Source organism: Leptonychotes weddellii, chromosome X (assembly GCF_054177405.1).
Source record: "Leptonychotes weddellii isolate Sample4059 chromosome X, ASM5417740v2, whole genome shotgun sequence".
Taxonomy (NCBI): domain Eukaryota; kingdom Metazoa; phylum Chordata; class Mammalia; order Carnivora; family Phocidae; genus Leptonychotes; species Leptonychotes weddellii.
In genome coordinates this window covers 22956002-22982930 of record NC_138385.1, presented here as the reverse complement: position 1 = coordinate 22982930, position 26929 = coordinate 22956002, and the positions used below count along the sequence as shown (strand labels likewise).

The 26929-nt window shown below is 42.1% G+C and overlaps 1 protein-coding gene and 1 pseudogene across 6 annotated transcripts in view; one reads left to right on the top strand and one right to left on the bottom strand.

Moving 5' to 3' along the window:
* Positions 1 to 26929, top strand: part of GRIA3 (glutamate ionotropic receptor AMPA type subunit 3) — a 275024-nt gene that overhangs the window by 183550 nt on the left and 64545 nt on the right. For all 6 annotated transcript variants that reach the window (XM_081808311.1, XM_081808310.1, XM_081808309.1 and 3 more), the window contains 5 exons: positions 406 to 573; positions 5838 to 5942; positions 7681 to 7788; positions 9178 to 9384; positions 22970 to 23346. In XM_081808311.1, the coding sequence (XP_081664437.1) occupies positions 406 to 573; positions 5838 to 5942; positions 7681 to 7788; positions 9178 to 9384; positions 22970 to 23346 (965 nt within the window). The remainder of the gene's footprint in view (positions 1 to 405; positions 574 to 5837; positions 5943 to 7680; positions 7789 to 9177; positions 9385 to 22969; positions 23347 to 26929) is intronic.
* On the bottom strand, positions 13956 to 14940 carry LOC102745177 (U2 small nuclear ribonucleoprotein A' pseudogene; annotated as a pseudogene).

Genomic DNA, 26929 nt, shown 5'->3' with positions numbered 1-26929 from the left:
TTTCCATTTTCCCCTAAGTAAACACCAGACTTGAATTTTCTATTACAAACAGCAATAACCAATCTACATATGCCATCCTTTAGCCTCACACGTATTTCTTTCTCTATAAAGGACCTGGCCTTTTAGTAGTCACTCACTCAAGACAAAACACAGTACCGAGAGCAAGAGAGAGACTCCCTTGAGCCATTTGATCTTAATAATCTTAACATGTGCACACACAAGGAAAGAAGGATCATTCTAGAATGAATCAAAGTCGGGCTTGCCCAGAGAGAGCTCTTGATTCAAATAATTAAGAGGGTGACTTTGTAGAACAAGAGGTGGAGATGAATGAGCATTATAAGGAGCAAGGCAGGTTTTGAGGGCGTCATTTGTCATGATATCGTGTTTTCCATACATCCATTTCAGTATACATCTGCACTGACGCACGACGCAATACTGGTCATAGCAGAAGCTTTCCGTTATCTGAGGAGGCAGCGAGTGGATGTGTCCCGGAGAGGCAGTGCTGGAGACTGCTTAGCAAATCCCGCTGTGCCCTGGAGTCAAGGAATTGATATCGAGAGAGCTCTAAAAATGGTAAAGACCATAATGGCTTTTTGGGGTGCGGGCAGGAGCCTTATAACAACACACAAAAAGTGAGACCTTGGTCTGGAGAAAAGCCATCCGAAAAGGGAATAGGATCAGAGTCTAAGAATGTCAGAGTGTGCAGAAAAATGAGCATGGATATGTATTCATCAAAATCTAGAAATCCCAAAGTAGAAGCTTCTAAGCTTCTTCCTTGATGCTTGAGAAATGGCCAATTGAGGGCAAATGAATATTTAGTTCTGTGCCACACCGTGGGTGGTAAAGTAAACTCACTACCCTCAAGAATTATGGATTGAACATGTAAACAGCTTCAAAAATTTTAAACTTTCCAGAGATATGGTGTTACTTTAGGGGGACTGGGATATTCTCTAGGAAGCTCCTAAGTTGAAGGTGGACATTACAGCAGCATCCTCTGGCTCATCAAACAGCTCTTAAGTTTGGATGGACTGTGGAAGGGAGCCAGTGTGGTAGTAGTTCTTTTGCCAAAGAGAACCTTTCTACATGCTATCTACATGGGGAAAGGCAGAAACCTGCTATATTTCTAGGCCTCCTTAGGAAGCTTTTCCCCAGTGCCCCAAAGAAAAGCCTACAGAGCAGTACAAGGAATCAATAGACAGTCAAATGCATCACTTGTTTTTAGTATTTACTGGTAGGGGATCATTTAAGGCTTCGGGTGGCATCCTTGGAGCAGATGTCACTCTTCACACCAGGAGTAGTATTGGTCATTCCCTGCAGCTTTCCCAGCAAGAGCACTTTCCTGAATATTTTGCTTTATGCCACATGTGCCTGCATGCATTAAAAATGAGCCTTGGAGAGTACAAGCCTCTCTTATTTCTACTTATCTAATTATCCCAATGTTTGGGACATCCAAAAAACAAAGAGATAGGCAATGATAAGATAATTCTGTGCACAACCCAGCAACGAAGAATTTGTAATGGCCTCCTAATGTACATCATTTTGTGTAGTTGGCTCTCCTGCTGCTGCCTTCAATTTGCCAAGTTGGAAGCATTCAATCAAAAGGGGTTAGTAGCCCCTGTGTCTCTCTCCAAGAAAGAGGTATGACTCATTCTCCCATCATGTAGATTTTTATGTCATTATGTCAGCTCCCTAACAAATGCCCTAAGTGTAGTTTTATGGAGGTAGCATCGCACAGTTTTGAAGAGCAGTTAACTAAATTCAACCTTCATAGCAGTTACAAGATTTGTACTGTCAGGTGAAACATAATGATGAGTGAAATACAAAACTCCCTCAGAGTAAATCAAAAAGAGTTTTCATCAACAAAACCTCAAGGGGCGAGTACCAGCATCTCCAACAGACTCCCCATTCATGACACAAACAACTACATTCCCCAAATAGAAAACTGGCTACGAGAGTAAAGGATAAGAAATTCATTTGGCTAGAAAAAAAGCAGATTGATCATACTATTGCACAAATAGTTTCTGCATGTCTAACTCACTGATAAAGCTCAAGTTAGAAGCCAGGTAAGTCACCTTCCTCCCAGGCCCCAAGAAACGCTCAACTGAAAGGATGCCTTACCAGTTTCTACAGGCCAACCTCTTCCTATTGCTCCAGAGAGGTTAGAAAGTATTGACCTTTTCCAGAAGCAGATGCTCCCTTTGTGATAAATGCTCAGTAAAACTCCGCTGTTCAGAGGGACTACAAGGGAGGATGGTCTGGAGTACTAAAGGTTTTACTATATTAAAAGAAATCCCATTTTATTTGAGTTAATTAAAAGTGAGAATGCATGTGTAAAAGCATCCCTCACTGTGACAAGCGCATAGTTGTTGCTCAATAAATCATTCTCTTCCTTCAAAGAAATCTGGCAAACAAAATCATTGCCTGATAGAGGCGCCTACAGGGCCTGTTTTAATGAATAAATAAGCACACCATTCATTCAGTAAATATTTATTGAGCACCAATGACTATGTATCAGGCTCGAAGTTAGTATGCAAACATGAAATAAGCGGAGGAGCGCTCACATTTACATTGTTAATATGCAAACAAGTGTTTTTAAAGACCTTAAAGCCACTTGAAAATTGGGTAATCCTCCTCACAATCTACAGATAATACAAATATCAGCCTGAGCCTGATTGACTGAAATATGTCACAATTCTAAGTCATCAAAACTTGTCCCTTTGGGGCGCCTGGGTGGCTCAGTTGGTTAAGCGACTGCCTTCGGCTCAGGTCATGATCCTGGAGTCCCTGGATCGAGTCCCACATCGGGCTCCCTGCTCAGCAGGGGGTCTGCTTCTCCCTCTGCCCTCTTCCCTCTCGTGCTCTCTGTCTCTCATTCTCTCTCTCTCAAATAAATAAATAAAATCTTTAAAAAAAAAAAACAAAAAACTTGTCCCTTTGTTCAGTAAACGTGTATTAAGCACCTGCTCTATTCCAGTCCCTGTACTAGTTGCTGAGAATCTAGGAAAAGAATGTCTCTCATCTCAAGATGTTCCCCATCTAGTAAGGGAGATGAAAATACAGAGATGATTAAAATGGTATGGTGGTTAGGTCCTCCAGAGGCTGCTATGGGAACCCAGAGGAGAAGCACCAAATATAGATTGGGGTGGAGGGCGGGGGGTGGGGGATGATTAAAGAAGGGATCCCAGATGGGATGGTGGGAAACAGTAACTGACATTCACTTCGGTGAAAATAGACTTCCCTCTGAGAGGTAGTCCAGTCCTACTTCTGCTCACCAAAAGTTTTAATCCTGGAGTCTCAAATCTCCTGGACATACTTAGACTGTTGTCCAGTTTCTCTATCATGTCCAAATATGCTAGATCTTTAGAAATATGTCATTCTTTTAAAAAAGAAAAACACTTTACTTATTTGAGAGAGTGAGAGAGAGCACACTAGCGGGGTGGAGGGGCTCGGGCAGAGGGACAAACAGACTCCCTGCTGAGCAGAGAGCCCGATGCGGGGCTCGATCCCAGGACCCTGGGATCATGACCTGAGCCGAAGGCAGACACTTAACTGACTGGGTCACCCAGGGGCCCCCAAAATATGCCATTCTTTTTTTTTTTTTTTTTTATTTGAGAGAGAGAGAAAGCATGAGGTGGGGAGGGTCAGAGGGAGAAGCAGACTCCTCGCTGAGCAAGGAGCCCGATGTGGGACTCGATCCCGGGACTCCAGGATCATGACCTGAGCCGAAGGCAGTCGCTTAACCAACTGAGCCACCCAGGCGCCCGAAATATGCCATTCTTAAAGAGACTTAAAGCCTTTGCTGTTTTCAGTAAGGAAGGATTTCCTTAGTAAGTTCCTATGCCAGTGTCCCTGCCTGACCTACCTCCTCTCCTAGAACTCAATGCTCAGAGTAGAGTGTAAAGAACCCTTCATGCATCCCAGTATGCACCAGGCAGGCTAAGTAATTTCTGTCTCAATAAAGGACCTTTGCTTTAACCGGAAGTGTGACATCACCTTCTCTGCAAGCCTGAGCTGACAGTAGTGCTTCGGTTTGTTGGGTCAGTAGGACAGTCATCTTGTCCTCAGGAAGTCCCACTGGAGCTTTTCTCTTTCAACAGGAATTTCATTTTCCTGTTGGGGCTGAACAAGCCCCCTTTCCTCTCACAAAATGCTCCCTAATATTTGGCATCAATTTTCCCTCCTGCAGCTCAAGCCCATTACCACTTCTGACTTGCTTAGTAGCTTGTCACTTCCTATAAGTTTTAAGTATTCTATCCTTTCATCCTAGAAAATGAGACAGATGTTTTTTCTCTGAAACAAATTCCTTGACCCTTACTCACCAGATAAGTAATTCCAGTGACTTTTATTTATAGAGGGTCTTTCGTGCAGTGTCCCTGGACTGTAAAATAATTGGTAAGGAGATCTCTCCACCCGGCAGAGATAGCCTTTTATTAGTTCATAATACTGGGACCAGACCCAGGAAAAATTGTGACCTACGTGAATTTGCAGTTGGCATCCCAAATCGGGGTCCAGGCTCTTCTAGTACCTCTATCTTTCTTACCTAGTACTACATACCCCTGATTCCTTAGACTTACAAATTTCATCAGTGTGTGGTTTATTCCTCCAGGGCCTAGCTCACTGCTACCTGTTTGTAGCTGCGCGTAAGTTAAATAAGAGGAAAAAGTCGTCTTTGTTACTGTGACAGCTGGCAAATGTGGAACACTCTCAAGAAACAGAACCAAATTCTTTGCAATCAACAATAATTTTATTATAGCTAGCATGTATTGCAAAGCATACTATGTGCCAGGTGCTGTTCTAAACTCTACACGTGTGTAATTCATTAAATCTTCCAAAACCTCTGAGGGATAGGTACCAGCGGGATTTCCCATTTTACAGATTGGGACACTGAAGTACAAAAGCATTAAGGAACATATAGAAGGTCATAGAGTTAGTAAGTGATGAAGCTAGAATGTGAATCTAGGAGCTCCAGAGCCCATATTATTGAAACCATTTATGTGATATTGGGAGTGCTAAGATAAGACACAGACACATCCCTCACGGAACTCATAGTTTAAAAAAAAGCATTATGCTAGTTAAGAATACCCTTCAGGGGGCACCTGGGTGGTTAGGTCGGTTAAGCATCTGCCTTCGGTTCAGGTCATGATCCCAGGGTCCTGGGATCGAGCCCCCGCATCAGGATCCACGCTTGGTGGGGAGCCTGCTTCTCCCTCTGCCTCTGCCTGCTGCTTCCCTTGCTTGTGCTCTTGCTTTCTCTCTCTCTGTCAAATAAATAAATAATATCTTTAAAAAAAAAAAAAAAAGAATACCCTTCAAGCTGGGGCGCCTGGGTAGCTCAGTTGGTTAAGTGTCTGCCTTCAGCTCAGGTCATGATCCCGGGATCCTGGGATTGAGCCCCACATCAGGCTCCCTGCTTAGTGGAGTCTGCTTCTCCCTCTTCCTCTGCCCTTTCCCCTGCTTGTGCTTTCTCTCTCTCTCTGTGTCTCAAATAAATAAATAAAATCTTAAAAAAAAAAAAAAAGAATACCCTTCAGGCTACTCCCTCAAGAAGAGACTAATGGTAGAAATTTCAGGCCCTTGAAAAAGTGGTGGTAGGGCCTTCACTGTATCATATAGGTAACTGCCTATCACCCACTCAAAGCTTCACAATGAAAAGGCACACCTAGAAAACACTGGGGAGGAAATGAAGATCTGTATAGACTGATCTGGTGGATTTAGCTCAATGACTCAAGATAAAAGATCTCCACGATTCTAAGATCTGTCAGTAGACCTGATCTCAGAGACTTAGAAGGCAATAATGTGGTGCTATTTAAAATGCTTACATTTTCCCTTTCTACTAGGTGCAAGTACAAGGAATGACTGGAAACATCCAATTTGACACTTACGGACGTAGGACAAATTACACCATCGATGTGTATGAGATGAAAGTCACTGGCTCTCGAAAAGTAAGTAACCAAAACAGATGTCCAAAGAAAAAGTCTTTCAGAAGGTGACAGCACTCCAATGCAAGAAAACAGGTGTTAGGAAAGACACACAAAGCAAATTCCCACATGTTATTTTTGCCTTTCTGTTGGTGAACAGCGTAGACATGATACGGAGTTGCTTTGTGATCAAAGTGTTCCATCTACACATTTTGAAGGGAGCATTTCCCTCTGAGGCTGGTCCTATAAAAGTCATAAACTCAAGAGTTATTAACAGCTTCCAACCATAGAGGGAAGGAACCACAAATTTTACAGTATGTTGTTATTTAAACAAGCTGCCAAGGTACACATGGTTTTAGTTTTAGCAAAAGAATCAGAAAGTACCAACTTGCATTCCCACCAACAGAGTAAGAGCGTTCCCCTTTCTCCACAACCTCTCCAACATTTGTTGTTTCTTGCCTTGTCAATTTTTGCCATTCTAACTGGTGTAAGGTGGTATCTCAATGTGGTTTTGATTTGAATTTCCTTGATGGCTAATGATGATGAACATTTGCCACTTTGGAAAACAGTGTGGAGGTGCCTCAAAAAATTAAAAATAGAGCTACCCTATGACCCAGCAATTGCACTCCTGGGTATTTACCCCAAAGACAAAGATGTAGTGAAAAGAAGGGCCATATGCACCCCAATGTTCATGGCAGCAATGTCCACAATAGCCAAACTGTGGAAAGAGCAGAGATGCCCTTCAACAGATGACTGGATAAAGAAGATGTGGTCCATATCTACAATGGAATATTACTCAGCCATCAGAAAGGATGAATACCCAACTTTTACATCAACATGGATGGGACTGGAGGAGATTATGCTAAGTGAAATAAGTCAAGCAGAGAAAGTCAATTATCATATGGTTTCACTCATTTGTGGAACATAAGGAATAACATGGAGGACATTAGGAGAAGGAAGGGAAAAACGAAGGGGAGAAATTGGAGGGAGAGATGAACCATGAGAGACTATGGATGCTGAGAAACAAATTGAGGGTGTTAGAGGGGAGGGAGGTGGGGGATGAGTTAGCCTGGTGATGGGTATTAAGGAGGGCACGTACTGCATGGAGCACTGGGTGTTATATGAAAACAATGAATCGTGGATCACTACATCAAAAACTAATGATGTATGTTGACCAACATAACATAATAAAATAAAATTAAAAAAAATAATAATCGGGAAATAGGTATCTCTCCACCTTGCTCCTCACCCTCCGAAGGACACTGGACAAAGTACCTTTCTCTACAGCCAAATTGTATAATGACCACTTTGCTTCTCTCATACTAATAGTTAAGTTAGGCATGAAATGAGGATTTCATAGCCATGTGATAAAAATCTCAGAATGTAAAATAGCCTGTGTCATTTCTAAGGACACTCCTTGGTTTCCCACCCTCACATTCCAGCCTTCCTATAGTTCAGAGCACAGCACTTTCCTGCTATAGGAGTTTAAAGGGGAAAAAAAGGTTGACCATCCTACAGTGGGCTAAGTTATTTTACAAAATACCAGTAAAGGTGAGGTGGGGATGAGAACCCCCAGGATGAAGGTGTGTGTCTCAGGGTTGGGGTCCTGGTGGGGGTGGCAAGACAAAGGGAGACAGGACATCAATCCTTGGAAAGCTCCAACAACTAAAAAGAAAGTGTTACTCCATGACAACATTTGGATTTCTTGTGGTACTTTTTGAGTGAAAAACAGGCAACCAGGTCAAATGTCTGCTCTTTCTAGGCTGGCTACTGGAATGAGTATGAAAGATTTGTGCCTTTCTCAGATCAGCAAATCAGCAATGACAGCGCATCCTCAGAGAACCGGACCATTGTAGTGACTACCATTCTGGTAAGTATGGAGAGAAGATGGGTGGGCTTTCTGTACAGCAAGACTTCTGCTTTCTGAAAAGCATTATTCAGCCAGTAAAAAAAAACATCAAGTTCAAGCCGTGAAAACATCCAATAGGTCAGCTTAGGAACCTCTTAAAGTATCTTGCCATCATCATGAACAGAATGTCATTTTTTTAATTTATTTTATTATTTTTTTAGAATTTCATTTTTTAGGATTGTATTTATTTATTTATTTTAGAGAGAGAGCGTACACGTGAGTGAGCACAAGTGAGGGGAGGGGCCGGAGGGAGGGAGAGAATCTCAAGCAGACTCTGTGTTGAGTGCAGAGCCCGACATGGGGCTGGATCCCAGGACCCTGAGACCATGACCTGAGCCAAAACCAAGAGTCAGATGCTCAACCCACTGAGCCACCCAGGCGCCCCCGGAATGTCATTTTTAAAAAGAAAAAGAATAGGAATTTGGGACAGTTCCACATATCATTCTCCTCTTTACCTCCCCTCCCACACACACACTGTAGGACTGATGTTTCTTTGTGGGGGAGACAGCATGATGTGAAAGAGAGAGTAGATTAGGGTTCTAATATTAGGTCTACCACTAATCTGTGTTTAACTGTGCAAGTCACAACTTCTCTGAGCCTCAGGTTATGTTTCTTTTAATTTACGAAATGGGTGTAAAAAGGTCATAAGACCATTTCAAGGCAAGATTCACCGTTTAAAGCTTTTCTGTGAAACTCAAAGCACAGTTGAAATGTGAGATAGTGTTCTTATTTAGTTTTAAAATGTTTTTCTGAAAGCTGGTTCTTACTGGGTGAAGTACAAACCAGGGTGAAAAATGAGTATACCACTAGGTCTGAAGTTGTGAATAATTGGATGAAGATTCAACTGAAGTTTACCTTTCATTTAAACAGACATGTCAAATACGCTCTTTGTCCTGGGTACTGTCCTAGACCCTGAGGATGTAAAAACAAATAAGCCACAGATTCTGACCTCAAAAAGACCACAGTGCTTTTTGAGGGCTTGCCTGGGCTGGCTGTGGTAAATCCCGAGAAATCAAAGGCAGTTCACCTTCATGTAAAGGAAATACCTCTGCCCAGTTTGACTAAGACAAAGACTTTATAGGTGGAAACCTGTCCTGCTTTCAAACCCTCAAAAAGAACTTAAGTCCTTCTCTACATCTTTAAATCATCAGTTAAAGACTCCAAGGAATATATAGCCCAGCGAATAGTCAGTCGATTGGGTTCTTCTGCTTCTTAAGCAAACATATTTTAAAGGCTCTTTTCACACACCAAACCTCAACAAGTACACGGGGAAAAAACTTGATTATGGCATGTGTCATCTCTTAGAAAAATGTATGGGAGTAATCCTTCGATCTTCCTCTTGTCCCAAAGGAATCACCATATGTCATGTATAAGAAGAACCATGAGCAACTAGAAGGAAATGAGAGATATGAAGGCTATTGCGTCGACTTAGCCTATGAAATAGCCAAACACGTAAGGATCAAATACAAACTGTCCATTGTCGGCGACGGGAAATACGGTGCAAGGGATCCAGAGACAAAAATATGGAATGGCATGGTTGGGGAACTTGTCTATGGGGTAAGTTTTTTCAACTCTATTTTCATTTACTTCTGTGCTTTCCACTTAACATAGATAGATTTTATTTTCAAAGGTAGTACTTACCCAATTGTATAGTTTCTGTGTGGTCTGTAAAAAAAAATTTTTTTTTCTTCTCCAGTTGACTTTTGTAAAGGTAGGTTGTCGATAGCATCCTTTGGGCAACGGGATTATTTTGCCAAAAGCAAAGTAAGATTGGAGAACTTTATTTGGCAACATTAAATGCAGCCTGCCCTCTGCTGAAAATCTGTTCCTTCTGTGTTCCCTGTGTCGGGCAGCAAAATCACCACCCACCTCGTTGCCTCAGCAACTTCGCCTAAGTGACCCGGTCATCTTTGCTCATTGCTCCCTCATTTCTAGGCAGTGACCATGTCCTATCCGTCCTACTCTTCTGTCTCTCAAACCCGGACACATTCTTCATGCCCACCCTCATCATTTCAGTTAAGGTTCTTACCACTTGTTGGTCATTTAACTGATTTCCCTGCCTCTACTCTTACCCTGGCAAATCAGATCTCCACATCATTGTAATTTCCCACGTGAAAAATCAGGATAAAATTCGAATCCCTGAGCATGGCAAATAACGCACTTCATCATCTGGCACCCGCCTACCTCTCTAAGTCATCTTGGACTCTTCCCCCTTCATACTTAGTGTTCCAGCTGCCGAGAAATATGTGTCATTCCCCGAAGGTGCCCACCTGCCACTTAGGGCATCCCTGGAAGTACCTTTGCCCCTGTCCATCAGCTAGCCTCGCTTCGCAGTCCTCCAGAATGCAGGTGGCAGCATTTTCAGGAAGCCTTTCCTAATCCCATTTACCCACCTGTGGTCTGCTTAGGTGCCCCTGCTTTTTGCTTTCTTGTAGTACCTTTGAACCAGTATTATAATGATCTGTTTACAAGTTCAGCTGCCCCAACTGGACTATAAACCCCTTGAGCACAGAAGCCATATCTGATTTATTTCAATATCCCAGAGCACAGCACAGAATGGAGGTTCAACAAATAATTGTTGAATGAATTAATAAATGAACAGAATCGCTCTGCCAAGGGCTTGCCCATGGGTCAAGTACAGAAGAATTATACTGATAATTAGGGCTTTCAAAAGGGGTACAGCAGTATCTTCAGAGCTCTGCAGTGGCTTCACTTGAAAGGGTTTGGGCCCCTGATTGGGAATGTCAGATCTTGGGCCGCCCAGTGAGGCCGATAGAGACAGGCAGAATTGGGCATAAGAACCGCCCACTGGGTGAACCAGTCACTAGAAAACTCACCCAAGGGTAGGTGGTGGCAGCCGAGGATTAGTTCTCTCTGCTTTTTATTTTCATCCCAGTGTTGTTAACATACAGCATTATATTAGTTTCAGGTGCACAACACAGTGATTCGACACTTCCGTACGTCACCCAGTGTTCATCAGGACAAGTGTGTTCGGCAGAGGTTTGCTTTCTGACAGATAAGGAGTACTCGCAATGACCAGTCCCAGTCTAGACAACAGGTTAGGGGAAGACTAAGAAATCTAGGGGGTGCATATACTGAGAAGAAGTTGGCAAGAAGCAAACATCCAAGTTATCTTTTGGACAGAGGTTCAGGATAAGGACTCTGGTGCTTGAGATGGGAAGCAGCCAGAATAAGGTGCAGCTCTCCCCTCAGAAGGACTGGGGTCACTAAATAAGTTTTTGGAACAGGTCCTCAGGAACAAGCACAAAGGCAGACGCTCATTTCTAAAAATAAGGGCACAGAAAAGGAATTAAGGCTTAAACTGAGACTGGACCTCAAGTATCAAAACTAGGGCACCATCCTCCAGTCAGACAAGCAGCAAGGCAATTTGAACCTTAGCCCCCAGCAGTGGGGCTGGAGCCAATTATCTCCCATCCTGGGTCAAGGTTGGCCCTGGGAACTGGGGTAAGGCTGAGTTGCAGATGAGATTCAAGTGAACTCCTTTATGAGAAAGAGAAGAACTTCTAATGCCGGACACAGGGGGCTGAACGAGGGGCAGAGCACCTGTCGTGCTCTCTAAGGACCCTGAGAAGCTCTGAACTATCTTGATACAGCTCTAACCTCTTTCTGAGTTGGTGATTAAGTCTTGTCTTCTCTATCCTTCATCTCCCCAACACTCAGGCTCCAAGAGGTCCTGTCTTGCTCACAACTCTACCCCGCACTTGGCACATTATGTGGTCCATAGTAGATACTCACTTTTTGCTCTAACGAATGAATGCCTGGTATGCAGTAATGCCCAGCCAATGTTCATTAAATTTACCTCATGGTAGGAGGTAATCTTGTATCATTACCATTATTTATTATTATCTTTGCCATTATTATTTTATTTTTATTATTAGCTACCATTTGTTGCTTATTTCCTGGTTGCCGGACATTATGCTAAGTGCTTTATAGGCATTATGTAACTCAATCCTCACAACACACCTCCAAAGGAGGTGCCACCTTATTAACATTCTACAGATGAAAATACTGAAGCCTAGAGAGGTGGTCTTATGCCAAGACCAAACAGCCTGTAGCGACACGGTGATTTGAACCCAGTCTCTGACTATGAGGTCCATGTTCTTTTTTTTTTTTTTTTTTAAGATTTTATTTATTTATTTGAGAGAGAGCAAAAGTGATCACAGAGGGAGAGGGAGAAGCAGACTCACCGCCAGGTGGAGAGCCTGATATGGGGCTTGATCCCAGGACCCTGAGATCATGACCTGAGCCAAAGGCAGATGCTTAACCCACTGAGACATCCAGGTGCCTCAGAAGTCCGTGTTCTTTAACCACAGCCCTAGACTGCCCGACAGCTGACGTGTTATTTCAGACCCATCCCATCCTAAAAGATAGCTGAAACTTGCTGAAAGGCTTTTGGTGCCTCTGCTTTTCTGGGGAGAAGATTGGCCCCAGGAGCATGGCAAAGACTTTGGGGTGTCAATTTCTACTGGGCCAGAGTAACTGACATGAGCTCTACCAGCCCACTGTGATTCAGTAGCCAGAGCTTTCTAGTGTCTCAGAAGAAAACCTGTCACATTCTGTAAATAGCTCGGGTCCCTCCTGGCATCAAGCAAGACGTTGGACCCAGTGATGTAGAGCAAGACAGATTTCCTGACACTGTTCAAAGACCCAGCTTTCTCAGCAGGTTTTGGCTTCTCTTCTGGCATGTCCTCTGTACTGCGCCCACCTAATCTCCACATTCTCTCCCTCTTCCCAATATGTGTGAGTGAGGGAGCTTGAGAATTAAATAGTCCCTTACTTGTTTAGTAATTTAGAAACCAGCTCTTTACTGCTGAATAGGTAAAAATTCTTCTGAAAGAGGCTTCCCACCTTTTCCCTCCAGTTCTCTCCACTAAAGACAAAAAGCAATAGCCAGGGAAGTCTCAAAGAAACGTCCTCCGCCCTCGTCTGACCTGGAACAAGTTTCTGATGCTTTCTGGGATTAAAACACAAGGTGTTTCCAGGGAACTGACTGCAAACCAACTGCTGAATTCCACTTTCCCCTAAAACTTGTGGCTATGAAAAATGGATGTTATTGTCATGCTTGGATAAAACCTCTCTGTTCAGGCAGATGATCTCATAAGCTGAATGTGTTCTCATCTTCATTTAAAATTTTAATCTTTCAGCATTGGCAAGTTTTCCACTTCTCTTTCAATGATAGAAATGGAGAGAAGTGAAAACGCAGGCATTCATTTCTGGCAGGCCTGGCATCTTGTAGTTTGCAAGTTCCTTAAGAAAAAAAAGGAAAGTGGGACGCCTGGGTAGCTCAGTAGGTTGGACAGCTGACTCTTGATCTCAGCTCAGGTCTTGAGCTCAGGGTCATGAGTTCAAGCCCCACATTGGGCTCTGCACTGGGTGTGGAGCCTACTTTAAAAAATGGGGCGGGCGGGGGGGTTACTCTCTTGCAGTGAACATGAAAACTACGCAGATAGGCACAGCTTTATCCTCAGGGAATTTTCTCTTATGCCTTTAGCATGTAAAACAGATCAGAGTAGGAAAAATATGAAGAAAGGCAGAGATGAAAAAAGCTTTGCGAAGATTTCAGTATCTACCATAAAGTCTCAAGAAAGAGTCAAAATGAATTAAATTTGTTCAGGAAGAAAGAAGCCAATCAGCCTCTTTTCAGATGATTCCTAAATGGTTTTCTTTTCCCTCTAAAGAAAACCAAATCAAGGTTGATGTTTGGGGCACCTTGTATTGCTAAGAAGGCTATTTTTGAAACAAACGTCAGTAGGACACAATGTGCCCCATTATGTAAGCTCTTCAGAACATTATGGACTTGAAACTGTCCACCTGCTTTTAGTGGTTTTGCTTTTGAGCTGGATGTCTATAACATCACCACATGGTAATTGTCCCTAGCTTAAATGGCTTACAGACCACAAGTTTTTATGGCCCCAAAATAGCATGTTTGTTTGTTTTTTTTAATCTTGAGTTTTATTAAGAATTTAAAAATCTAAACATTTTCTAGAGGCCTGGGAAGCCTACCTAGAAACACCGCCCTCGGGCATTTCCAACTTCCACATGTCCATATACCTCACTGCGCTGCACACACCACCCCCCCCCCCATGACAGACAACGTGGCAGCACAGTGAATGTCGTTGTGTTTTTACTATTTGTAGAAAACTGGCATTTAGGTTTCAAAATTAATAATATTACAAAATTACCAGCAGCAGTCTTAAGCCTTTCGACAATGCCTATGAACTCCACTTTGCTGACCCAAACAAGGCTATTATTCCAAGTTCAAAAAGCAGGACTTGCCCCAAGGAGGCATATTATACATCCTGCAGATACTCAGGCCACATTGCTCAGGACCCATTTGTGACCGTGTCTTCTTCCATCTCCTCTTCACCATCATCAGTGGGGCCTGGTCTGTGCTCCCTGCCAGGTACCTGGCCAGACTGCAGCAAGCCCTTCAGCCACTCCACTTCAGCCAGGGTGGATGCATTTGCTATAGCATTCTTGATTGCTTCTACATCCCCTGGAGATGGCCCACCTTTCTTTTTGTCAGTTGGCAAACCAGCACCTGGGTTGAAAGTTTTGCTTCTTCTGGCAATATCCTTTGCAAGTTGTGCACCCCGTTTGCCCTTGAACATTTTCTCTGCTTCCTGACGCTCTTTTAGTTTCACTTTCTGGAAATCCAGTACTCTGACTTGCGGAACTTTATAAATTACATATGGTCTGTAATGCTTCTTATTTGTTACAGGATTTCTCATAATACTTAGGTAAGTCAGTGATTTGAGAGATGCCAAAGGGTCCAGATCACCCAGTTCCACAAGGACTATTGTTGGTGAGAATGAGTTCTGTCAGACAGGGTAGAGCCTGATCAAGTCCCTCACCTATATGGCATATTCTATTGTTGTTCACTAATAATGTTTTCAGTCTTCTCAACAAAGGAAAACCATCCAGTTTCCTGATTTCATTGTCAGAAAAATCAATAGCATCAAACTGGTCTAAGGTAGCACCTAGATTTTCAATGACAGGAATTTTATATCCCCGGAGATCCAGCTCGCGGTCCCGCATAGTGTTGGTGTACTGAGCCGCCTGCTCAATCAACTCTGCCATCAGTTTCACCATCCTGCCACCTCCCTCTGCCGGTGCCATGGCCCGCTGGCTGTTCCCCCCAAATAGCATGTGTTTTAAGAGGACATTTAAAAACAGTTTGTTGCTAACAGGGCTCTTAGACATCTTTTAGGCTACCGTTTCATTCATTTTACAGATAAATATGGGGATCAGCCAGGATTGGCCATTAGGACTGCCATTTGGGTAAACCAGGCAAGGCCTGACATAAGACAGGGATGACAGGAATGGTGGCAGAGATTATGACAAGGTCGCAAAATCACACAGCTTGGCAGAGCTTAGACTATAACTCAGGTTTCATGACTCCTGGCCCAGTGCTCTGTCCACCGGGTCACACTGGCTCAGTTTACTAAGCTTATCAAATTGCGGGAAGATTGGTGTATCAGATATGACATCCCCACCTGCCTTCAAGGGGCTTACAATCTAGTTGGATTATGAGCTTTTCCAGCCAAGATACCGATCCTGCTTATCTGTGGCCTCCAGAATAACGTAATGCACATCCCTAGTTATCACTTGAAATATTTGAAAACCCAAAGTCAACAGCTGGGGGTTTCTGCCTTTTGAGAGGAGATAAGACCTAACAGAAAAAGAGAGTGAAGAAAGGGCTGGAAAGAAATTGAGGTCCTAACTGACAAAGGGTCGCCTGCCAGCAGGCAGCTGCTGTGTTCCTTATGTTCCCAGCACTTAGAAAAGACGGGAGGGAAAGAGTTGCCTTGGGAAAGGCCAAACCACTGCCCAGATTGGTACCTCTGGCTTAGAATAAAGCAGAGAGCTTGGGGACAGAGATGGGGTTGGCGGATGGTTGATTCCAGGTCACATCCCCTGGGCACCCTCAGACTCCTTCACACTCCCAGGACAAATGGCAATTTTATAGATGCTGTTCACACTGACATTTCTCTACCCAGAAGAAATTATCTCGTAGGTTGTCACTATCCTAAGATAGATTCATTTTCCATTAAGAAAGACAGGAAGTCGATCTGTCCTTCCCGCTAAAAGGCAGAGAAGCAAGGGTGCAGTAACAGATGCCAAATATTCTCTTCTATTCTTCAGGTGATTATACTGGGCTTTGGCAGAAGGGCTGATGGTTTGATAAAAGTGCCCCTCTCTTTGAAATGATGTATATAAACTCCAGGAAGGAGCATTAATGACACATGGACGTCTGCCATTCTGAGCAGAGAGGGTGGGGAAAGATTACCAACCAAATTTAGTCTCACAAGGCCTTTACCCAGCTCCCGGGATGCTCCTTTATCTTCACTTTGTCTTTAACTCTCTCAGCTCCCCAAGGACAAGGAGCCCTAACCAGTAGATCTAGACTGGGACATCTGTTCTGGCTAAGCAGATGAGGAAATCCCGTTGTGACACTGCTTGTTGTTGAACAGATTTAAATAGACCGCATCCCTTTCTCCAGATCTAAACAATTGCAGACAATGAATATCCCGTAGGGTACAGCCAATAAAGCAGTTTAAGTCCTGTCTTCATTATATTCCTGTTGTCTAGCTTGATTCTGTCCACTCCTTCCTCCAACACATTTAAACTTGCCAAGGAAATGTCTGCCAAAGGCTACTAGAACCTTATGACTGATACAGGGATAAGGGATCAGGTCATGTCTTCCTGTTCTCTTGGTTAGCATAGTATCTTTTTTTAAGATGTATTTATTTATTTGAGAGAAAGAGCACGAGCACGAGTGGGAGAGGGAGAGAGAATCTCAAGCAGACTCCACCCTGAGCATGGAGCCGGAAGCAGGGCTCGATCCTAGGACCGAGATCATGACCTGAGCTGAAACCAAGAGTCGGACACTTAACCGACTGCTCCACCCAGGCGCCCTGCACATAATCTCTTACACATTACACTCCAGGACATTGCCTCTCCTCTCCCATCCTCCCCCTTGCTTTCAGAAAGTGCTTTAAAATGGCGGCTGACAAGCTTCTGCTCATGTGTTGTCCCCAGGTCGGTTATAAGTTTTATATCAGATGAAAATATTTTAAGATACAACATAAGCCCTTAGCTCAAAAAAAAGTCTTAAATGCCATTTAAATTGTCATTTCTGTCTTAAACTTGTCAGACTCTTTAGTGTATCATCCCTATACATAGGAGTTCGTTGGTTTTTAAGTTTTATGAATTTTATGACTTTGGCAACCCACCTATGAAAAGGATTATAAATCCCCTCAAGTTAAATCCCCTCCAGTAATGCAGTTCTTCCAGGTTTGCTTTGCCACTGGTGAGTGGAAAAATCAAACCTAATTTTACTGAGCCCACACAGCCACTCGTAAGCCACTTGATTAAAATGCTTTAAGTAGGGCGCCTGGGTGGCTCAGTTGGTTGAGTGACTGCCTTCGGCTCAGGTCATGATCCTGGAGTCCCGGGATCGAGTCCCACATCAGGCTTCCTGCTCAGCAGGGAGTCTGCTTCTCCCTCTGACCCTCCTCCCTCTCATGCTTTCTGTCTCTCATTCTCTCTCTCGCAAATAAATAAAATCTTTAAAAAAATAAAATAAAATAAAATGCTTTAAGTAGTCAAGATGCAAGCAAAAGCACTAGCAAACTCTTAACCCTGAGCTCTTCCCATTTGCTGGTTTTTATCCGTTACCTGAGGCACCTACATACCACCCAACTTACCCGCCTAGATTTGGGGAAATGGCCTGCCTACTGCTGTTACTAGCAGAGGCTGAAGCTTGAGAACAAAAGGCCACTGACTGGTTCAGGACACCGGAAGTGAGAGGCACTTCATTAGCGAGTCAGCACCTCACCTCCTCCCTATGCTCCCTAGCCCCGTCGATCATTCTTAACCCTCTCTCCCAGCACAGCTGCCTTCCGTAAGGAGCAGAGACCAGGAAAGGAAGCCCGTCTGGGGAGTTGCCTTTCTCACTTTTTCATAACACTGTTGGCCTCCTAAATCTTTAGCCTGCCTTGGAAATGACCTTCCCCCTCCTCTGCGTGTGTGGCGGTTCCAGGAGAGCTAAATGGGTGTTTTCTGACACTCGTTACCTACTCCTTCCATTTCCCTTACTACTCAGGTTGATTGCTCCACAGACATAATGCCAAGCAGATTTGGGCTCTGAAATAACTGACCATTTCAACATCCTTTTCATATGGATGAGGGGATAGTGGTGGCAGAGGACAAGGGCTTCTCCCCAGCTGCCTTGGAGCTGATGGGACAGTCCTGCTGCGTGGGTCCCACCAGGCAGGCATAGAAGGGATGGGAGGGGTTGTTAAGTCCCCTACCCAGCTGGCCATCCTTGTGACTTCATCAGGAGCTCCTTCCTTTCTATTGGATGATCCTTCTTCCACCTGCTTTTTGCTAGTCCTTTGTCTTTTTCCGGCTATAATAGGTCTTTTTTTAAGGTTCGACATGGGAAATCTCATTTTGGAGCCAGGTCCACATCAATGAGGCTTAATCAAGCACAGATTTAATGCTATTCTTCACTGAGGGAGCACCCTCCAAAAAACAGACAAACTCCACCTTCTTTGGAAAAGCTCCTTAGAAAGAAACAGTTCTGGGGCGCCTGCATGGCGCAGTCAGTTGGGCGTCCAACTCTTGGTTTCGGCTCTGGTCTTGACCTCAAAGTCATGAGGTCAGTCTCCGTGCTCAGCGGGGAGTCTGATTGAGATTCTCTCCCTCTCCCTCTCCCCCAGCTCACGCGTGTGTGCTCTCTCTCACTCTCCAAAATAAATAAATAAATAAAATCCTTTAAAAAAAAAAAAAAAGCCAGACTGAGGGAAAAAGGCAAGTGCCTGAGGGGAGCAGGTTCTTTCTGTTGTCTTATGTGACTTCAAAAGTACTTCATACTAGGAATGGCTTCCTTTGGGAATCTGTTCTTTTGCTGCATATTCCTGGGAACCAGACAAGAAGCCCCACTTTGTCTATCTAGCCACCTCTTGTTAGTGTTTAGCTGTGCTTATCATCTAGTGTGTGTTTCTTGCTGAGGTTTTTTGGGTTTTTTTCTTCATAAAGGGTGTCAAGATTCTCAGACTCCTTTCTTTACCTGCTGGAAAAGAGCCCAATTCCCCAAAATTCAATCCAAAGTGATTTTCTCAGACAAATGCCCCTTATTTCTGCCTTCCAAAACAAGGAAATGGCCATTTCTCTTGGAACGATCAATTATTTAGACTTAAATGATCAAAAAACTAGTTAAATTGAGTAATTAAATTCAAATGCGATCAAATGGGAAATGATACGAGTGGGGCATTTGCATGGAGGCAGAAACACATTGGCAAGGATAGAAGGTGGCTTCATCTGTGAATTCTGTTGGCACGACAAGCCTCTTTCTAGCTGATGCAGACTCTGCCAAAAAACCCCCACTAGCTTTCTGGCCAATTCCATTCTCCTCAATAGCTTTTGTTTCTAAGATCAAGTCTGGCCCCAGGCAAAAGGGTAAAATAGGTAAAATTTGCGTTTGGCTTCCGTCCAGTTATAAATGCAGAACTGGTGATTCAGGAGTCAGTGACAAAAGGAATAGGTAAATCGGGACACCTGGCTGGCTCAGTCAGTAAAAGCATGCAACTCTTGAACTTGGGGTCATGAGTTAGAGCCCCACATGGGGTGTGGAGACTACTTAAGAAAAAATAAAATATTTTTTTTTAAAAAGAAGGAATAGGTGAAGACACAGCAATATGTTGAGAAGGAAAAGGACATGGAGACAATAGAGCTTGTATCAGTTGGCTCCCATCTCAGTAAAGAAAGAGGCAAGATTGGGGCACCTGGGTGGCTCAGTCGGTTAAGCGTCTGCTTTCGGCTCAGGTCATGATCTCCGGGTCCTGGCATCGAGCCCCGCATCAGGCTCCCTGCTCATTCTCTCTCTCTCTCTCTCTCTCTCTCTCTCTCTCTCTTTCAAATAAATAAAAAAAAAATCTTTAAAAAAAGAAGAGAAAGAGGCAAGTTCACCGGCAGGGAGGGTGGAGCTGGTAAGGATTAGGGACTGCAAAAAGTTTGGAATAAGCATCACTCACAGACTTAGAAGAGAATCAGCTTTCCTGTGATAGATGATGGATTTAACTTCAGAAATGGGGAGTTTGAGATGGTAGTGATCCATTAGGTAGATTGGGTCAGCGAGCTGTTGGCTTTAAGAAATGCATACTTTCTGCAGCTCCCCCTGGGCTATAGGACATCCTCCATGAGGGTAAGGAGTTTTGTCTGCTTTGTCTGTCTTGCTCACTGCTTCATCCCCAGCACCAAGAGTAGGGCTTGGCACAGAATAGGCACTTGAACATGCACTGGAGTGAATCTGAGAGGGGTTGATTATCGTACATAAAAACAGTGTATAGTAGAAACCTGCACATATCTATGGCGTTTGAACATTGTGGTGATTAAGAGCATGAGTTCTAGCAGCATTGTCCACAATAGCCAAATTCTGGAAAGAGCCCAAATGTCCATCGACTGATGAATGGATCAGGAAGAGGTGGTATATATACACGATGGAATATTACTGAGCCATAAAAAAGGATGAAATCTTGCCTTTTGCAACAACATGGATGGAGCGACAGTGTATTATGCTAAGTGAAATAAGTCAGAGAAAGACAAATACCATATAATTTCACTCATGTGGAATTTAAGAAACAAAACAGATGAATATAGGGGAAGGAATAAAAAAATAAGAGAGGGAGGCAAACCATAAGAGACTCTTAACTCTAAAGAACAAACTGAGGGGGCGCCTGGGTGGCTCAGTTGGTTAAGCGACTGCCTTCGGCTCAGGTCATGATCCTGGAGTCCCGGGATCGAGTCCCACATCGGGCTCCCTGCTCAGCGGGGGTCTGCTTCTCCCTCTGTCCCTCTTCCCTCTCGTGCTCTCTGTCTCTCATTCTCTCTCTCTGAAATAAATAAATAAAATCTTTAAAAAAAAAAAAAAAGAACAAACTGAGGGTTGATGGAGGGGTGGTGGGTGGGGGATGGGCTAAATGGGTGATGAGCATTAAGGAGGGCACATGATGTGATGAGCACTGGGTGTTATATATAAGTGATGAATCACTCCTGAAACAAATATTATACTGTATGTTAAGTAACTAGAATTTAAATAAAAACCTGAAAGAATAAAAGGACATGAGTTCTGAAATCTGAAGACCAGGCTTCTAATCCCAGACCTCAGTTTCTCCTTTAACATGGGAATGATTATGTGCCAACCTTAAGTTTGCTGAGAGAATTAAATAAGATAATATATACAAGGTGCTTACACACAGAGTAAGCACTGAATAAATGTTAGCTGGCTGTTTATTATCTGAATTTCCCTTTAAATTAATTAAGATGTGTTTTTTAATCAGTTTGAGTCACCATATGGGACTCAAGGTAGTAAAACATTTCTTTTAAAACATCCTGTATCTCAGACTTCATCATTCCTCCTCCACCTCTCCCCACTGGTAAGGATATTGAGGTATAACTATTTAATGTAGAAAAAGAATTATCAAAATTGGTCCTTTTGTTTTTGTTTTTTGTTTTGAGATAGCAAGAGAGTGCGCGTGCGCGCGCAAGCAGGGGGAGGGGTAGAGGGAGAGGCAGAGAGAATCTTAAGCAGGCTCCACACCCAGCATGAAGTCTGACACCGGGCTCGATCTAATGTCCCTGAGATCATGACCTGAGGCAAAATCAAGAGTCAGGCGCTTAACTGACTGAGCCGCCCAAGTCCGCCAAAATTGGTGTTTTTACTTCATATCTGATATACCATCCAAAAGGCTTTCCTTAGAAGCATTTTTCTAGGTGTGTATTTTAAGGCCTGGCTCCAGACTAAAGTATACTAAACCTACTACTGGGGTAGAGGAACAATTGTGGAAGGCCAAAGAAATAAGTGCAGAAATTCCTAGTGCCAGAAAGAAAAGAAAAGAAAAGAAATTCCTAATGCCTTTTTTCATGGGATTAATACAAAAACATTGTCTGCCTTTGCCTGAGCCCATTATGCAGGGCACTACTGACACATTTATTTTATTGATCCAATACGCATGAGTGCTACACTGATATTTATCACTAGACATGATGGCTTCTTATAGAAATTAATATGTATTCTAAGAACTGCTTTAGCCTTGTTATTGCCCATGCAGAATTCTTTCATGTTTGCATAGATTATATTCAATAGTCAACAACTAATTTTCTAGGCATCCAGAGTTTCTTTATTTAGGATGTGCTGCAGTGATAGATAAAAAAAAAGAAAAAACCCAGAAGATTGAGTCCCTGCCTTTAAAGAACCTATGTTTTAATAGACATTCTCTGGAGAAAATAACTCAAGAATAATAGCAAACACTCAAGTATTAAACTGAGGACTGTAGTCCTGTGTTGCCCCTCATGGTGGGGAGGGAGGCACGTATAAGGAGTCTAGACTATATGCTTGCTTCTCAAGAACTCCCAGTTATGTGAGGAAGCTAAGACATAAAAGCATGAAAATTAAAATTAAAAAAACAAGAGTTGGGGTGCCTGGGTGGCTCAGTCAGTTAAGTGTCTGACTCTTGGTTTCAGCTCAGGTCATGATCTCGGGGTCATGGGATTGAGCCCTGCGTTAGGCTCTGCGCTCAGCGCAGAGTGTGCTTGAGATTCTATCTCTCCCTCTCCCTCTGCCCTCCCCACCCCCCCCTCTCAAATAAATAAATGAGTCTTTAAGAAAACAAGAGTTAAGGAGTGATCGGGGCGCCTGACTGGCTCAGTCGGTGGAGCATGTGACTCTTGATCTCAGGATCATGAGTTCAAGCCCCACGTTAAGTGTAGAACTTACTTTAAAAAAAATTAAAAGAGTTAAGCAGTGATCTGTCACAAGGAAGTACAAGTTGAGTTGCAAGATAGCAAAAAAAAAAAAAAATCAAAGAAAAAAATTGAGTTGGTTGCCCTAAGGCAATAGGTCACAAAGGACAAAAGGCCACCGGTGTCCTTTTCTTACTTACCATCGAGTTAAAGCGTTTTAGAACCCATCGAATGCTACTACTTTTCTGACCAAAGCATTGACAGATCAATTGGTTATAGTGATCTAAGAGTTTATATTTCCACCAAAGAGGTATAGTAACTAGCAAATGACTAATGGAAATACTGTCTCTAAAAGTCAAATTTTTTTTTCCAGAGGGCTGATATAGCGGTTGCTCCACTCACTATAACCCTGGTTCGTGAAGAAGTCATAGATTTCTCAAAGCCATTTATGAGCCTGGGCATTTCCATCATGATAAAGAAGCCTCAGAAGTCAAAACCAGGTGTATTCTCATTTCTGGATCCCTTGGCTTATGAAATCTGGATGTGCATCGTCTTTGCTTACATTGGAGTCAGCGTAGTTCTTTTCCTAGTCAGCAGATTCAGCCCCTATGAATGGCACTTGGAAGACAACAATGAAGAACCTCGTGATCCACAAAGCCCTCCTGACCCTCCAAATGAATTTGGAATATTTAACAGTCTTTGGTTTTCCTTGGGTGCCTTTATGCAGCAAGGATGTGATATTTCTCCAAGGTTTGTTTCCATGTCATACCCAATGCCTCCTTGCATTCTGTGGCCATGATCCATTCATGTACATCTGGTATTCACCCATCTCAAGTCCAGATTTCTTTCATTTAACATTCCATCCAACAACAAATTATCATCAAGCCATTTTGTTTGCTTGCATCCATAAAGTGAGTGTGTTTTGGTGTTGTTCTGAATGTCCTTCATGCATTTCTATGGTATTGTATAGTTATATCTATTATAGCAAACATTTGGACTCTGGATAAAGGCAGCATTATCAGCTAATATTAATATTATTTGGATAAAGCTAATACTAAATCTTGATCAGATCAATCAGGCATGGTTTCCTCCTTAAGTGAGCTAAAACATTTTCTCATTTGTCTAGAGATGGGATCTAGAAAAAATTTGAAAGAATATAGAACTCTTCTTAAAAGCCCTCCTACTTTCCCCTTTCACTGTCCTACCTTTTTCATTTCACTCTTAGACTGCCTAGAACTATTCATTGTAGTATCTCGCCCAAGTTTCATAACTAAAACTATAAAAGTACTGAAAGAAAACATAAGAGAAAAAAAAAAGAAAACCTAAGGGGAAGTCTATATGATCTCGGATTGGACAAAGAGTTTTCAAAACACAAAAAAGAACAATCCATTTTTTAAAAATTGACAAACTGGACTTCATTAAAATTCAAAACTTTCACATTTCAAAAGATATCATTAAGAAAATGAAAAGACAAGCCACAGACTGGGAGAAAATATTAGCAAATGATACATCTGATAAAGGACTTATATCCAGAATATATAAAGATTTCTTGCAACTCACTATAAAGAAGACAACCCAATTTTTAAGACGGACAAAATATTTGAATAGACCTTTCCCCAACGAAGATATACAAATGGCTAATAATCACATGTAAAGATGTTCAACATCATTAGTCATTGGGGAAAAGCAAATTAAAATCACAGTGAGATACCTCTATATATCCTCTAGAATGGCTATAATAAAAAAGACAGTACCAAGTGGTGGCAAGGATGCAGAATGACTATAGCTCTTATCCATTAGTAGGGTGAATGCAAAATGCTGCCACCAAATAGGAAGACAGTTCCACAGACTCTTATAGTTAGACACACACTTAAAATATGACACGGCAATTCTACTTATTTACTGAAAAGAAAACCTATATCACACAAAGACTTATAAATGTTCATAGGAGCTTTATAAAAACCAAAAAGTGGAAACAACCCACATGTCCATCAACAAGTGAATGGATGAACACAATGTGGCATATCCATCCAATGGAATACTATTTGGCAATTAAAAAGAACAAGCTACTGATATGCTACAACATGGATGAACTTTGAAAACATGATGCTACATGAAAGAAGCCAGACACAAAAGGCCACATATTATATGATTCCATTTATTGAATTCTGTTTATTGAATGTCCCTTATTGCATTGTTCCATTTGTCCAGGATAGGCAAACCCATAGAGACAGAAAGTCTCTAGGGACTTAGAGGGAGCAGAGTGAAGCTAAGAAGGATGAGGATTAGGCTGAGGCAGGCAAGGCTGCGTACAGCAAGCACAAGGGGCAAATTCAGTATTTAAAATTCTGATATTTGTTCATCATGGCTTTTTTGAATTAATCTTGATTTTCTTAAAAATATTGCACTGAAATGTTATTTATCTTGATTAATGAGATTTTGGTACCCCTCTAAATTTTGTGCATGGGGTAAAAGCCTCACTGGTCTCACTCTCGTCTTGGCCCTGTCAGGATTAAGCACAAATGAGCATGAAGGAACTTTTCAGGGTGAGGGAAATGTTCCAAAACTGGATTGTGGCGATGGCTGCACAACTCTTAAGTTGACTAAACTCATTCATTGTACACTTACATTGGTGAATTTGATGAAATGCAAATTTTATCTCAGCGAAGCCATTGAAAATATTGAATGTGAATGTCCTGGACCTCGCCCACTTATTTTAGTGGTAATTCACCTAAACAAAAACAGTGTTGAATTCATAATCATAAAATATTGTAAGCAAATGTGGTATCTTTAAAATCAGTGGGGGGGGGGAATTATTTATTTATTTTTAAATTATATTATTATTTATTTTTCTGAAATAAAAAGTTGTACTTTTGGCAAAATTGAACATTAATCCAAATACTGACTAGAGTCCATTATACAAACATATGGGGATTTTCATTTAGAATATAAGGACTCAGGAGGTCACCTACTGTGGTTTTACAGCATACTTCATTTTAAGATTATCCACCTGGAGCACAAAACATTTCAAATGAAGATTTGCAGCATAACTCATGGGTAACCATCTTCAAATTTCTAATGTAACGTGTATGGGGCAAGCTTCTTTTGTCTAAGTCATACCTTTTGCCACTCTCAATCTGCTTGGTCAGATACTCCAAATGATTTCACTCCCTGTTCCTTTTGTGCTTATAATGTGTATCATTTTGTGATACCATCTGGGAGTTCATTTATTTTGCTAGTTTCTTTTTTTTCTTATTTTTTTAAAACGTTCACTTAGAGACGAGGGTTCTGAACAATCCTTAATTGAGTGATTTTTAACATGGCTGATAATCTGTGTTGAGGCAATGCTAAAGAGTCATTAAGGCTAGAGATTTTATCGGTTTCTCTAAGTGAATTTTCAAAACTAAATTTGTGATATCCCCACCGGAGTGCTACATACTACTCTGTATACTCAAACAGGACTCTTCAAAAGCTATCTGTTTTTAGAAGTATTTATGCATATTGCTTCATTAAGTACTAACTTAAAGATGATGACCTGAAAGTGACAAGCTGGATAGATTTTTTTTTTTTGTAGCAGAATTTAAGCTACAAATCCTTTTTTGTTTCCCAGGATACATATATCATGACACTGCACTAGATACTGTCATATAGAGCAATGGCTTTCAAACTTTTTGACCATGTCCCTCAGTACGAAATACATTTTCCATCATGAGTCGGTGTGTGTGTGTATGTATGTATGTATATATATATATATATATATATATATATGTATATATATAAGCATCACCAAACATTACCCTTACAGCATGCCATGCTGTTTTAAATGCTGGTTGCAACTCAACCCAGCAGTGGGACCCACAGGCTATGGAATAACACCAGTCTAGAGTAACATATATTCCCCCTTTTGTGCTTTTGCGTAATAAATTATTACTCTGTATATTTTCTACCAAATGGATGATCCCTCTTTCAATATTGTCTTTTGTGTCCTTCAAAGGAGATTATATCTTTAAGCCTTTTGATAAAATTTTATACATTGTAGCATACGCATTTCTCCTTGTCTTGAGAGCTCTATTGGTTATATATTTGTGCTCAATTGTATAACAGTAATTCCACTGAAATGTGCTTTTCTACTAACAGATTTCGAAATTCCTGATAGTGACATAGTTGCGCTCTAAGATTCATGGTTTCCTTGACAGCAAATTCCAGTGTTATACTTTATTTCTGTTTAATGGCCACACTTAGAAGGCAGACTCTCCAGAAAGCGCCGAATGTGAACATGCATTGCACACTCTGACTTTTCCCAAAATTGAAGCAATTCAAGGAATTATAAGAG